Source organism: Polistes fuscatus, unplaced genomic scaffold (genome assembly GCF_010416935.1).
Source record: "Polistes fuscatus isolate 324 unplaced genomic scaffold, CU_Pfus_HIC Scaffold6, whole genome shotgun sequence".
In the NCBI taxonomy this organism is placed as follows: domain Eukaryota; kingdom Metazoa; phylum Arthropoda; class Insecta; order Hymenoptera; family Vespidae; genus Polistes; species Polistes fuscatus.
In genome coordinates this window covers 7,206,063-7,219,361 of record NW_025113140.1, presented here as the reverse complement: position 1 = coordinate 7,219,361, position 13,299 = coordinate 7,206,063, and the positions used below count along the sequence as shown (strand labels likewise).

At 30.8% G+C, this 13,299-nt stretch overlaps 2 protein-coding genes across 5 annotated transcripts; one reads left to right on the top strand and one right to left on the bottom strand.

Moving 5' to 3' along the window:
* Positions 1–63: 63 nt before the first annotated feature.
* LOC122522911 (ATP-binding cassette sub-family A member 7-like) lies at positions 64–9,436 on the top strand. Of its 3 annotated transcripts, none has more exons than XM_043644293.1 (26): positions 64–400; positions 1,039–1,183; positions 1,296–1,698; positions 1,768–2,057; positions 2,130–2,288; positions 2,372–2,612; positions 2,703–2,870; positions 2,954–3,144; positions 3,275–3,439; positions 3,553–3,661; positions 3,770–3,924; positions 4,007–4,168; positions 4,261–4,332; positions 4,411–4,549; positions 4,643–4,877; positions 5,118–5,274; positions 5,372–5,582; positions 5,681–6,187; positions 6,264–6,389; positions 6,468–6,683; positions 6,794–7,084; positions 7,242–7,534; positions 7,627–7,774; positions 7,872–8,082; positions 8,163–8,376; positions 8,449–9,436. In XM_043644293.1, the coding sequence occupies exons 3-26, from the start codon at positions 1,386–1,388 to the stop codon at positions 8,662–8,664; spliced, it is 4,989 nt and encodes a 1,662-aa protein (XP_043500228.1). In that variant the 5' UTR covers positions 64–400; positions 1,039–1,183; positions 1,296–1,385; the 3' UTR covers positions 8,665–9,436. The 3 variants fall into 3 exon arrangements, with proteins under 3 accessions (XP_043500228.1, XP_043500226.1, XP_043500227.1); XM_043644291.1 differs by having other exon boundaries at positions 1,252–1,698; XM_043644292.1 differs by having other exon boundaries at positions 65–169; positions 1,252–1,698.
* On the bottom strand, positions 9,339–11,737 carry LOC122522913 (pupal cuticle protein 20-like). Of its 2 annotated transcripts, none has more exons than XM_043644296.1 (5): positions 11,565–11,737; positions 10,977–11,163; positions 10,415–10,600; positions 9,725–9,925; positions 9,339–9,553 (listed from the first exon to the last, which is right to left on the bottom strand). In XM_043644296.1, exons 1-5 carry the CDS (start codon positions 11,571–11,573, stop codon positions 9,474–9,476), a joined length of 663 nt encoding a protein of 220 aa, XP_043500231.1. In that variant the 5' UTR covers positions 11,574–11,737; the 3' UTR covers positions 9,339–9,473. The 2 variants fall into 2 exon arrangements, with proteins under 2 accessions (XP_043500231.1, XP_043500232.1); XM_043644297.1 differs by having other exon boundaries at positions 10,977–11,160.
* Positions 11,738–13,299: the final 1,562 nt, after the last annotated feature.

Here is a 13,299-nt window from a genome sequence, read left to right as displayed (position 1 = left end):
TTTCATTACTATTGGATAATTTTCTATCGAATGCATTTTAAACCTGTGATTATTGTGAACAATATATATCGAATATAAAGCTCTGACGTTTTACGTGATATCATTAAACATAATGTGATACACTGTGTTAGTTTATAGTGATAACAAATGATGCATAATTTGAAGAACGGTTTGTCTTACGATATTGTGTTTGTCTTACATTTTTCTTTTCTGTTTAGATAAGAATTGTTCGATCAATATAATGCTACTATACGATATGATAAGGAATTCTGATTTTCCTACAATTTTGTAATATGTTGTCATTTGTCTTTTTATTATAAAAGCTACGTGATCATGGTTCAGTCAGTTTTCATTGTTTATTCGTGTTTTTATTCTATTTATTTTCTGCGTGTTCGTCAAGGTAATATTTTACGTTATTACTACGAGTAATGTCATATCTCGTACATTTATTCATTTGTTCCATTCCTGTCTTTTTTTTTGTCAGTGATATAATATATTTTTATATTGATATTAGTACAAATATATTATTTATACATTTATTATATCATTCCATTCAAAACATCATTCTAATTGTCATTTGAAAATAATTACATAAAATATGTCTTTAGAAATGGGAAGTAAATATGGTAATCGATAAATATATTTTATTTTTTTGTAATAATTAATCTAAATGTGCACGCATATATCGTATAACGTATGGAGATGGATTATGATATTTTGGATTATAAAAATTTATCAATAGAGATAATACGAAGAACGAGATAGTATCGATTAAAATCTTTCTGTTTCTTCCTAATAGTAGATTGAAATATTAGATTAGATTAGATTAGATAAATTAACAGGATGTTTATTAAAGAAATAATTTTTTGTTTAGATAATCTGGTATATATTTTTCAATTTTTATAAGATGTTAATATAAAGTTTACAGAAACATATTTAAAATGACATATCAGATTCTTTTACACACTCATAGAATTGTTTCAGCTTGTATCAAATTTGTATTTTGGTGTACAATTGGAAAACAATATCTTTTTTTAGGTAACATATTTGGATATTTTGTAAATAATATCTAGCGAGTAGGATGAAAGAGGATAAAGAATACAAACTATTGCTGTTGTGTTACCTTGATCTATAGTCTGTGCATAAAGTTATATTGTTAATCTGTCTTACTTGGAAAAAGAAAGTTAGTATGGATTTACACGTCAATATGCTTAAATTATTCCATTTACCTTCATAAACTTTATGTTATAGGCAAGCAAGCAGACTGTAACTTTACCTACCGATATTTATTCTAGCTAATTTGTGAAAGAATAAGGCGTATCACACACACATATATATATATATATCTATATTTAATAGCGTGTCTATACATTAACGTTAACAAAATGAGAGAATGGTGTAGAATATTTGGTTTATTATTACGTAAAAACTTCATAGTACGATTGATGCATTGGAAAGTGACTTTATTTGTTCAAATACTATTGCCTATAACATTGTTCGCTTTAATGCAAGCCTTAAGAGATCTTAACTCAGGGCCACCAATAGTCGTTACAATTGATACTTATTATCCTCCAAAGAGTGAAGATGATTTATTAAAAAATGCCAAGAAAAGCTTACTTAAAATATATTTTGTACCGAATGATCCATCTACCGAAGAATTTATGAAATTAACAGCTAGGTGTCTGCAACATACACAAAGTAAGTATATTTTATTATTTTTTTATTTCATTATTTTGAGTAATATATTAACGAATATTCATTTTTCAGAATTTGTCGGATTTGCAACAGAGGAAGATATGCTCGATGCTTACACGGTTAATCAAATTGAAAACTCATTTGATGATGTTCTGGCAATTGTTATAGATAAAAATCAAGAAGACAGACATTTCAAATATAAAATAAGACATTCTACACGAATTTCTTCCCAATTATATACTGATATGACTCAGTTGGATATAGAGCGAATGTATATTGAAAGAGTTCCATTTGTACAACTACAAATGTGTATCGATAGAACTTTTATGAACAAGACTTCTAATTCTTTATTTCAACCAAAGGTAAATTAGATATTTTGTTTCCACCTGATAACTAATTAAACTATGTATTTCATAATAATTACTTTTTAACAGATTTCCATACAAAGAATGCCATATCCTCCATATGTTAAAACAAATGTTGCCGATAAAATGTTACGGCAAATAATTTCAGTGTTTGCTGTTGCTATATTTTTGATACCGCTCTGCATAGAAATTAATTACACAGCCAAAGAAAAGTTCATTGGTGTTAATGTAAGTACTTGTTTTTAATATAGAATGTAAATATCATTTATATGATTTTATTGTTAATACAAGATGTCTTTTTTTAATTGTAGACTTTAATGGCAATGAATGGAGTGAAATTGTATCAAAATTTATTAAGCTGGCTTATCAGTGGCTTTATTTTCAGTATTTTCTATATTATACCGTTAATAATATTATTTAAAAATACATTTTCTACTCGTGTTAATCCAATTCTATATTATAGTGATGCATTCTTATTTTGGATATTAATGACTATGCACATTATTCATCTTATTTCATTTGGTATGCATGTTGCCGCATATTTTTCTAAACGTAAGTTTTTATATTTTATTATATTCTTTGTAAAATATGACATTACGCGGAATATATTGTATGTCCTATAACAATAATTTATTTTTCCAGCTGTTTTTGTGGTTATAATTTTGTCAATTATATACAGCGCTTCGTCTTCTCTTTACGAAAATTTGGTAAACGAAAATTTGTTCAGTACTATACCGTATGTAGGTATATTCTTACCAAATCTTTTATTGTCAAGATTATTAGAGGAAGTGAATACGTACGAAACTCAGTGTATGTGTTCAATTTAATAATTTTTTTTACAACATAATAGAGAAATTGTATAACGAATATACATTATTATTTTTTCTTCTTAGTAATTGGAATTAGATGGTTTAACATCTTTATACCTAGCGAATCATCTCAATACAATATTACTGGAAGTACAGGATTCATATTTATATTTTCTTTTTTGGGAGCTTTATTTCATTTTATTATGGCAATTTATATAAATAACGTGCGGCCAGGAAAATATGGCGTTAAGAAACATCCGCTATATTTTCTACAGGTGATTGACAAAAGAAAAATAATTTTTACAAAAATAATGCATCTACAATAATACGAGTGATCTAATAATTTGATAGAGTGATCTATCAGAAATATGTTTCATACGTAACGAGTGAAACGATTTTTTTTAGTGCATAAGAAAAAATAAAGTGTCTTTAGATGAAGAAGCAGAAGATTATAATTACGAGAAATTAGGGAATGAAGATTTTGAAGCTGTCTCTAAAGGCGTGCTTACTCCTGGTATTCAAATTCGTGGTCTTAAAAAAAGTTACAACACCGGTTTATTGCGGAAATCTGTAAGTATTTTTTTTTTCTTGTTCTTTTAATTATGGGTATAATACATATGAACAAAAAAAAAAAAAGAAAAGAAAAGAAGAAAATTACTCATAATAGTGTTGAATTTTTTTAGTTGGTACACGCATTAAAAGGAGTGTCTATAGATTTTTACAAAGGACAAATAACTGCACTGTTAGGACACAATGGTGCTGGAAAGACTACTCTTATGTCAATAATAACAGGTTCATTGACAATATTTAATAAATAAAATAGAATTGCTGTAATATATAATCTTACGATGAGTGATTTTAATAATAAGAAAATAAAATCTAATTTGGTTACTTCTTTAGCCGTTACAAACGAGACGGAAGGAAAAATTTTTATAAATGGGAAAAATTTAAAACATCATTTGAATGAGATTAGAAACGATTTAGGTCTATGCCCTCAAGAAAATATAGTTTTTCCAGATTTAAATGTGTTCCAACAGATTGAATTCTTTGGTTTGGTAAGTACATCGTATATAACATAAAACCAATATTTGCACGCATGCATACAAATATTTTTAATACACATATATGTTGTTACAGTTAAAAAATAAACATAAAACACGAAATGAAATCAAGCGCAATGTCGAGAATTTACTTGCTAAATTAAAACTGAGTGAGAAACGAGATTGTCTTCCCATCAAATTGTCTGGTGGTCAAAAGAGGCGTGTTTGCCTTGGAATGGCACTCATTGGTGATGCAAGTGTATGCATTTATTTTTCTTTTATATACGTATATATTTTATTAAAGTAATTTATCTTTATTATTTATATTATAATTTGAATTATTTATTATAGACTTTCATTTTGGATGAACCAACATCTGGTATGGATCCTGAAACGAGAAGAGATACTTGGGAGATGTTATTGGTAACTTACATAGAAATATTTCTTTTATCATTTTATCCTATTATTATGATTATTATTTATACATTTTTTTGTTAATAGAAAATGAGGGGTGAAAAGACAATAATAATTAGTACACATAATATGGAAGAAGCCGATATACTTGGCGATAGAATTGCTATTGTACATGGTGGTCTTTTAAGGAGTTATGGCACATCAATGTTTTTGAAGAAACAATATGGTAATTGTTCGCTTTCTTTTATTCCTTTTGATGGTTTATTTTTAATGGTAAATATTTGAATTGTTAACGAATTCATTATTATTATTTCTACAGGCCATGGATTCGTAGAAGTTACATTATCTATTAAATCATGGTGCAATCCGGAGAAAGTTGTGAATAAGTTTGATTTAGGAACACAGATTAACATTGAAAATGAAAAAATTATTCTAAGTGTACCGAACACGGATAATTTACCAGATTCCTTAGATCAAATTGAAAGAGAAAAGAAAACATTAGGTGTAACTGGAATGAATGTATCGCTGATTACATTGGAACAAGTATTTTTGAAGTAAATCTATTTTTTAAAGTATATTATTATTATTTAATTAAATATATATATTATTTTGATATAATATTAACCCTTTCGTTATTATAGCGACCCTCGTACGGGTTGTTCATACAAAGGTTTCGTATAAACGACCAACCCACCTATACCAGCATGCCATAACGAAAGGGTTAAGAATAAATTTAAATACATTTATCTGTATGCTTTTAATTCATTATCTTTTTTGTTAAACACTTTATTTAGGATTATTAAAAAAGATGACAATGGAAATGATCTCTCAGATCTTTATGCACCTATACAGAAACTTCAAGGAGGTCAACTGATTATACAGAGAATTTTGGCATTGTTGAATAAAAAATTCATATATGCTACCAAAAATCCAGGCACCTTATTTATATCCGTAAGCGATTTATATTTCATTGATTTTATTATGCAATGATAATAAAGCAATCATTTTATCAAAATATTTCAACTAACAAGACATTTTGTTGTTGTAGCTATTTCTACCTTTGGTTTCTATTTTTTTGATGGTTCTAAGTTATAAGAATCCCGAATCGTTAGAAATAACGCCTTTAACGCTCAACATGTACAGAAATCCCAAGGCATTTTATTCTTCCGATAATAGCGAATATGGTAATAGATATAAAGAAATAATCGAGAATTTCTGGGGATCTGCAATTAATGTTGCCACCGGAAGCATTTCTGAAGGTAAACCTAATATTATTATTTCGATAAAATTGTATTCGTTTGTATATGAGGGGAGATTAAACATTATTTTTTATATTCTGTATTTTTTTTTATTGTAGAGCTATTATCACTCGGCAAAAAGGATATAGTAGACTATCATAATCACTTAGTTGTTTCTGCTGAATTTAATGGCACGAATACTTCAGAAATAACTGCCAATGGCTTATATTCCGGAACGATGATGCACAGTATACCCCTGACTATGAATATTTTGTCAAATACCATTCTTCGAAGTTTAACTGGGGAGAAATATTCCATCGAAATATCTAAGCAACAATTACCAGATTCATTTTCATTTTATGAAATTGATCCACTTTCACAAGTGTTAACGCTTTGTTCCTTCTTATTCCCCACTTTAGCACTTTTTGTTATTCATCCATTACAAGAAACGTCTACTAAAGTCAAACAGTTACAACGAATGACAGGAGTCACGTCTGTATTGTATTGGCTTACTATGTTTCTTTTCGATTTTCTAATTTGCATAATATCTGCATTGTTTATTACACTAGGATTTTACATAATGGATATTATATTAGATATACGTTTATTTCGTGATACAGAAATATGTAAGTATTATTTTCTATATCTGTAACTTTAAAAAGTAACATTTTAATACTAATATAATATTTTCGGATTTTTCAGTAATAACAGTATTATTGCTAGTAATCCTCGGTATAAATTGCATATTTGTATCATACATATTTAGTTTCGTTAACAAATCAAGAAGTACTGTAATAACTATTTTAAGTATTATACCCATTGGAATTGGTAAGTAAATAAAAAAGTAAATAAAATATATATATAAAAGTACAAGTTAGATAATATTAAAATTATATTGAATTTTAGTTTTCATACAATATTTGGTATATATAATACTACAAGATCATCAAACGCTGCAAAAGATTCTACAACGACTGTTTTTTTTAATACCTTATGTAAGTTTCTTCCATGGGGAATTTTCATTCTTTACCGTGGCTGTACAAAATGCAAATTGCCGTCGTTTTCCAAGTAAAATTTTACAGCAAGTGTGTAGTAATGAATATACTTTTAACAAATGTTGCGGTAAGAATTCATCACTTATAAAACGAACAAAAAAATATTACATCAAATAAATATTTAAGTTATAAATTTTAATAAATTTTACCAAATTTTGATTATTTCTTTTTTCGTAGACATGGATTGTGTAGATGGTGTTTGTAATAAGCCTATGCCATACATTGGGAATTTTGAAAATGCTTTTCAATTAGAGGAAACTATTGTATATTTATTTTTAACACCTGTGATGTATTTTACTGTTCTTATTATGCTGGAGGAGGGGATATTTATAAGATTGTTTACTAAATTACTTAGCAAAATACGTAGCTCGTCGTTACAAATGGGATGGACGACATTACATATGGACGAAGAAGTAAAAAAGGAAAAACATGCGGTGGCATTAGAGATCAGTAAAATTACTAGTCAAAGTAAGATATTATCGCAATGATATTAACTCTTTCGTTATTAGCGACCCTCGTCAAAGCATGCTGTAACACGAAAGGGTTAATATTTAAATAGATACATTTATTTATTAGAAAAAATAATATAAAACATATGTATAATATATTATATGAAATTATACAGATAAAAGGAACAGTGTACATTATAATGCCAATGGAAATTCAACTGTTGGTTATTCGCAAATTCCTGAAGTAGAGAACAGTTTGTTCTTAGTATACGAATTAAGTAAATGTTATGGAAAACTAATGGCCGTAAAGGAAGTCAATTTTCGAGTTAAGAAGCATGAATGTTTCGGATTGCTTGGAGTTAACGGAGCTGGAAAAAGTACTACGTTTAGAATGTTGACTGGAGAAGAAACACCTAATAGTGGCACCATGTATTTAAAACAGGCGGATATCTATTCCAACCGCAAAGCTGTAATTAAACATATTTTATACGCGTAATTAAGATTCGTTTTTTTTTCTCATTTGTGTTTTTTAGAAGAATTAAAAAACAAATTCATTTGCAGTATTTAGCAGAAATGGGATATTGTCCGCAAACGGATGCATTGATCAATTCTTTGAATTCGTTTGATCATTTAAGATTGTTCGCTAGACTTCGAGGCATACCACCAGATAAAGTCAATTCGGAAGTTAATAAATGGATAGTTAGATTGAGTAAGTGAAAAATAGATTTCTTTTATTTCTTATACTTTTTTATTTTACTTATATTAGATCGATCGTTATAATTTCTAATTTGTACGAATGTTTTCAGATTTGATGGCATGTGCGATACAGCCCAGTGGAACATACAGCGGTGGTAATAAAAGACGTTTGAACATAGCAATGGCTTTAATTGGCAGTCCTACATTGGTTTTGTTGGATGAACCAACGACAGGAGTCGATCCAGCAGCTAGAAGATCATTGTGGACTGTAATACAATCTTGTCAAGCAGCAGGACAAGCTTTTATACTCACATCTCATAGGTATTTGTTCATTTCCAAATGTACACCAAATTATTTTACAACGTTAACATTTTTCTCATATAAACTAATGTTTATATTAGTATGGAAGAATGTGAAGCTTTGTGTAATCGATTGGTCATAATGGTACAAGGACAGTTGGTTTGCATTGGAGCGAGTCAAGAACTTAAACAAAGATTTGGCGCTGGTTACGACATTCATATTAAATTAAATCCAAACCGATCAGAGGAAGATGTTACAATTATAAAGAATACTATTGAATCCCTTCTAACTTGCGAAATTAGGGATGAAAATTTGGTAATTATATCGAGGAGAGACGTATCGATTAATTTTCGTGATTTTTCAAGTAACTCTCTTTTGTTTTTTTAGGGATTTATTGCCTACCACGTGACCGATCCTACAACAACTTGGACAAAAATGTATAGCACTATGAAAGATTTGAAAAATAGATTCGATTGTATACAAGATTATTCTGTACTCTCGGCGACACTCGAGCAATTATTTATTCAATTTGCAAGAGGCATAAGTATGCCTAATTACGATAATTCGCCAAGGCAAAGCAGTAGTCAACCAAATAACGAATAATTGCTATTTAACTATTACATGTGATATATATATAGGCACTAAATAAATAAATTATATTTCGTAAATCCATTTACATGATGGTCGTGCTGCTGTTATACGTCTGTCGTGAGAATACGTTTGAGAGTGTAATCAAAGAAATTAATCACAAGCACGAATACACCTATAATTACGGCACATTTATTAATGCGAACAAAGACATACATTCTGTTTATGTGTACAAAACTTGTGTACATAATAAATATGTATATGTATAAATATATATATATATATATACTTTTGTATAATCTTAGAAAGGATTTATTAACGTTTCATTAAAAATATATATATCAAAAATGATAATGGTGTGTTTCACAATAATGATTTGTCGATATTATAGATGTAAGCTCTAATGATTCAGACTCGAGAAATTTACGATTATATATGTATGTTTACGTACATATATATATATATATATCTTTATGAGATATTTTACGATTATCATATCGTAAATTTCACGAACTTGTTAAAAAAAGAAAAGAAATAAAAAATAAAAATTAAAAAGGAATTACAAACTACAATACATCCGATTCACTTATGAATTTAGAACGAAGCAGTTTATAATGTATGAAAAATGTAATAAAAAAAGGGAGTATCTTCCTTGTATGAATACAAAAAAAAAAGAGAAAAAAAGGGAATTAAAAATAATATATATATTAGCATAAACGATAAATTGTTATATACATAAATCCGCTTAAGAATGCATTCGTTGCAATAAAACGAGCTTACTAGCGGACATCACTTCGTTCTTAATATTTTCACGAATGTGATGTTCAGTATTGATATCCACGACCCACACCTGTACTCGTTTGATAAGAATTTGGTCCTTGATAGGTATTTCCACGACTTCCGCCTGTTAAATCATGGAAGACAAATTTTGTAAGTATTTTTTTAAATAAACAAATTAGATCAGTATTATTATTATAATATATAATATAATTATACGCATATTTTACAATAAGAATAAAATAAAAATAAAAACGTATTGAAAAAAATGAAGATAAAAAAAAACAAGTAAACATACCACCATCCTGATTTTCTCCTCTTGCTTCAGCAGCAAGCGAAAGTTCAACACCTCGCTGAATTTCCGGTGGGATAGGAGGAGGTGTTGGAAGATGGGCACCCTGTGGATGGAATCCTTCTTCGTCAGCAGTATAAGTGATCGAATATTGAACACCGTCAGGTCCAGTGTAAGAGAATGAACCACTCACAGCTTCAGCCTCTCCTGAAGAAGGAACAGAAATTACAATTAGGGATAATTACAAAATTTACTGGATATGTTCTAGCTTGCTCACAGTAATTAGAACTTTCCTAATAACGATTAGAAATTATTGGAGAAACTATTAGACATTTAAATAAAAATTTGAATTTTCAATAATTAAGTTTACTATAAAAATATGATTTTTTATTATGTTCAGGTCATAATCACCTATACCATCATTATCATTATACATATCCTGAAGTCTCATCTTAAGACTACGTTATCGTTGTTAGTACCTTCATCATTATTCCAAAACTATCATCTTTTTTCGATCACGGCTACTTACGAATCGAAACGAAACAATGGTGTTCGAGGCCAATGGCAAAGATGTTATGCAACACTTTGAAAATAACAGTAATACGAAAGGAAAACCAAGGATTGAAGTTGGGAAATAAAGAATGTATTTATATGTATGTATACGTGTTTTTTGTATTTCTAAAGATGGTAGCTTACCTTGCAATTGACCCGTTTCTTGCGCACTAATACCATTTCCTGTTTCATAGCTGAATTGATAATTGCCATCCCCACTGTTTTCGTTATTGAATGAGATGATTGGAATATCTCCTCCACCTCCAGGCCTACCTCCGCCACCTACTTGGCCACCACCTGGTCTGACTCCACCACCTACTGGGCCACCACCTAAAATATTACATATTTTTGATGCTACCAAGAGAAGATCAAAAATAATTCTGTCTGCTAAAATGAATGCGAATTTGAAATCCTTCAAGACTCAATATACATTTCGGAAATATTTATTTATAAGAATTTAAAATTTTGTAGATTTTTGAAAACACAGTTGAGATATGTCCGGACCTAAGTTATTCTTTTTTTTGATTTTTGAAAATTTATCTATACAAATACTTATTAGATTTGGAAAAAATACTATTTTTGACAGAAAAAACAAAATCGAGATACGTTTCTAAGTTTTGAATTTGAAAAATATTTTGTAGAATACTTCCACTTTTTATGAATTGATTAAAGTTGAAAAAATGAGGATAGTTTTAGAAGGACTTACCTCCATGGAAATTACTCCCTCCGATACCAGGGCCACCAGGTCCTGGTCTACCAGGACCACCCCTATTCGGCGTTGAGATAAATCCCGCTCCACCTGCAGTTCCTGCACTACCAGGTGGAAGATACGTATTCTCCAAACGTGCTGCGTAACACGCACTTGCCAGGGCAAGTAACGTCACGGCGAGCTGCTGAAAAAAGTTATATTTTTTCACATCTACGCACTTGTATGTTATGTTGAACATTTTAATATTGCAATGAAAATGTGTTTATCCTTAATTAATTTATAAATCATTATAACGTACAATTCTCTAATGATCGATATCATTGAACAAAGTTTGATCGCTCGAATAGAAATTTAGATCAAGTATATAACACAAATAATTTTTTCGATCATTTCCGAGTGTGTTTCAGTTGACGGTGGAAACCAAAATCAAAGAATAGCGAATGAGAAAAAAGGAAAACGAATTCCCCAATGATGACTTTGATCTCGCGAGATAAGCCATTGAGAAGAATTCTCAAAAAATGCGAAATAATCGAAGCAAAAATAAGAACAGGAAGAAGAACAACGACGCTGAGTGTATATTCCTACCGGTCTCATGTCGCTGCCAGCTGGATCTTTGCTAATCCTTAAGGTTCTTCGCGAAGTTGAGTCCTGTAGGGTCAACGTATTCGAACACTAGACTGACGAGAGGTGATGTATCGCGAAACGATAGCGATAATTGGTCTGTACGGATCCAGGTCGAATCAAGCGTTCTTATATACTCGATCCATCCACGGTGGATCGTCTTCCTCCCACCAGGTCGAAGGGGAGGGCGGGCTTATGACTGTGGCCCGATGAACAACAAGAAGTAGAAGAAGAAGAACACCCTGATGAAGTTCGCCAACTGGAGTCCTCGTGTGCGTTGCTCGAGTAAGAGAGATGGAAGATGAATATGATGTCGTCTATGGTGAATGGGGAAAGAAAGAGTAGGAGAGAAAGAAAGAGAGAGAGAGAAAGAGAGAATTAACGTCTCTAAGTATATATCTATATTTATATGTAAGAGAAAGAAAGAAAAAAAGAGAGAGGGAGAAAGAAAGAGAGAGAGAGAAATAAATAGATGAGAGGGTAGTTGCGCAAGTCGGATGATACAGATCGGCGGGCATCTCTCGACAAATCTGAAGGTCGAACGATCGTCATGAGAACGCATCAAGTAACCCGGTATAAATGTGACTGACTGACTGAGTCTATTCCATTATAAAAAAAGATAAAGAGAGAAAGAGATGGCAACCGCGTAAAAGAAAAGAAAAAAATCAAAAAAAGATGAAACAACAAATGGTGGTAGAGTCAAGATAAAAAAAAAAAAAGAAGAGAGGATCACAATGCGGTGTCGAAGAAGAGACATCTTACCCATATTATGCAGCCGCGTTCCTCCTTGTAATTATATCGGCCTTTCTTCGTTGGATATTACGACTGGGGTCGCATCATCATCATCATCCTCCTATTCGCGGCTTATAGAGAGCAAGCTAACAGCAACCAACGCATGTTGATTCCTGCAACCGACTCTCTGCTGAGATATCTTGCTTATTACGTAAGGATGCGTTGCACATCTTTCTGTTTCTAAAGAGAGAGAAAGAAAAAGAGAAAGATGGTGCGTGCAACGCGTCGTCTACGTATTAGAAGAGAACGCGCTCCAAATCGTCTAGTATATTACCGATCAGGACGTAACTCCTTCTTCTTCTTCTTCTTCTTTTAATGATCGAACCTCTCCATTTCTCTGTCTCTTTCCATCTTTCTCTTTCTTTCATTTTTTCCCTCCTTTTTCTTTTTCCGATCTCAGGTCACGGTACCCACGCTACTCTCGATCGCTTCTTCCCCCTAATAATCGACTTTCCGTCTTTAGATCAAACCTATTCCGTCTTCAGCTCGTTAAACTCACTCTAAGTTTTCTATCTCTTCGTAGATGTACAAGCAACGAATATTCCTATCTTTTGCTTTTGCTTTGACTTCTTCTTCTTCTTCTTCTTCTTATTCTTCTCCTTTTGCTGATGTTACTGTCGATGATGATAATTATTTTACTGGTACAACACCATCTTCCCTTATTTGGTCCGTCAACGATTTTAACGCACTGCTGGATCATCCTCCCTCTATGTCATACATTTCAAATTATATATATATATATACATATTCGATTTTCTTCATAAAATTTCATATTTTATCTGGTAGTCGAGGTTGAACTCTAGACATGTGACAAATCGTTTCTTCTTTCTCATTGGGCAATCAACATCCAACTGTCTCGTTATTATTTCTCACGGAAGTCTTGTACGATAGATCGGTACCAAGATGG

What these genes read in the sequence shown, in the direction of transcription:
- LOC122522911 (XM_043644293.1), top strand. Translation starts at nt 1,386, where the DNA reads ATGAGAGAATGGTGTAGAATATTTGGTTTATTATTACGTAAAAACTTC. An exon ending in AAAAGTTCATTGGTGTTAAT is followed by an intron (nt 2,289 to 2,371) that starts GTAAGTACTTGT and finishes TTTTAATTGTAG; the next exon opens with ACTTTAATGGCAATGAATGG. An exon ending in TGCCGCATATTTTTCTAAAC is followed by an intron (nt 2,613 to 2,702) that starts GTAAGTTTTTAT and finishes TTATTTTTCCAG; the next exon opens with CTGTTTTTGTGGTTATAATT.
- LOC122522913 (XM_043644296.1), bottom strand. An exon ending in AGGGAGTAATTTCCATGGAG is followed by an intron (nt 10,601 to 10,976) that starts GTAAGTCCTTCT and finishes GTAATATTTTAG; the next exon opens with GTGGTGGCCCAGTAGGTGGT. An exon ending in AGAAACGGGTCAATTGCAAG is followed by an intron (nt 9,926 to 10,414) that starts GTAAGCTACCAT and finishes TTCCTTCTTCAG; the next exon opens with GAGAGGCTGAAGCTGTGAGT.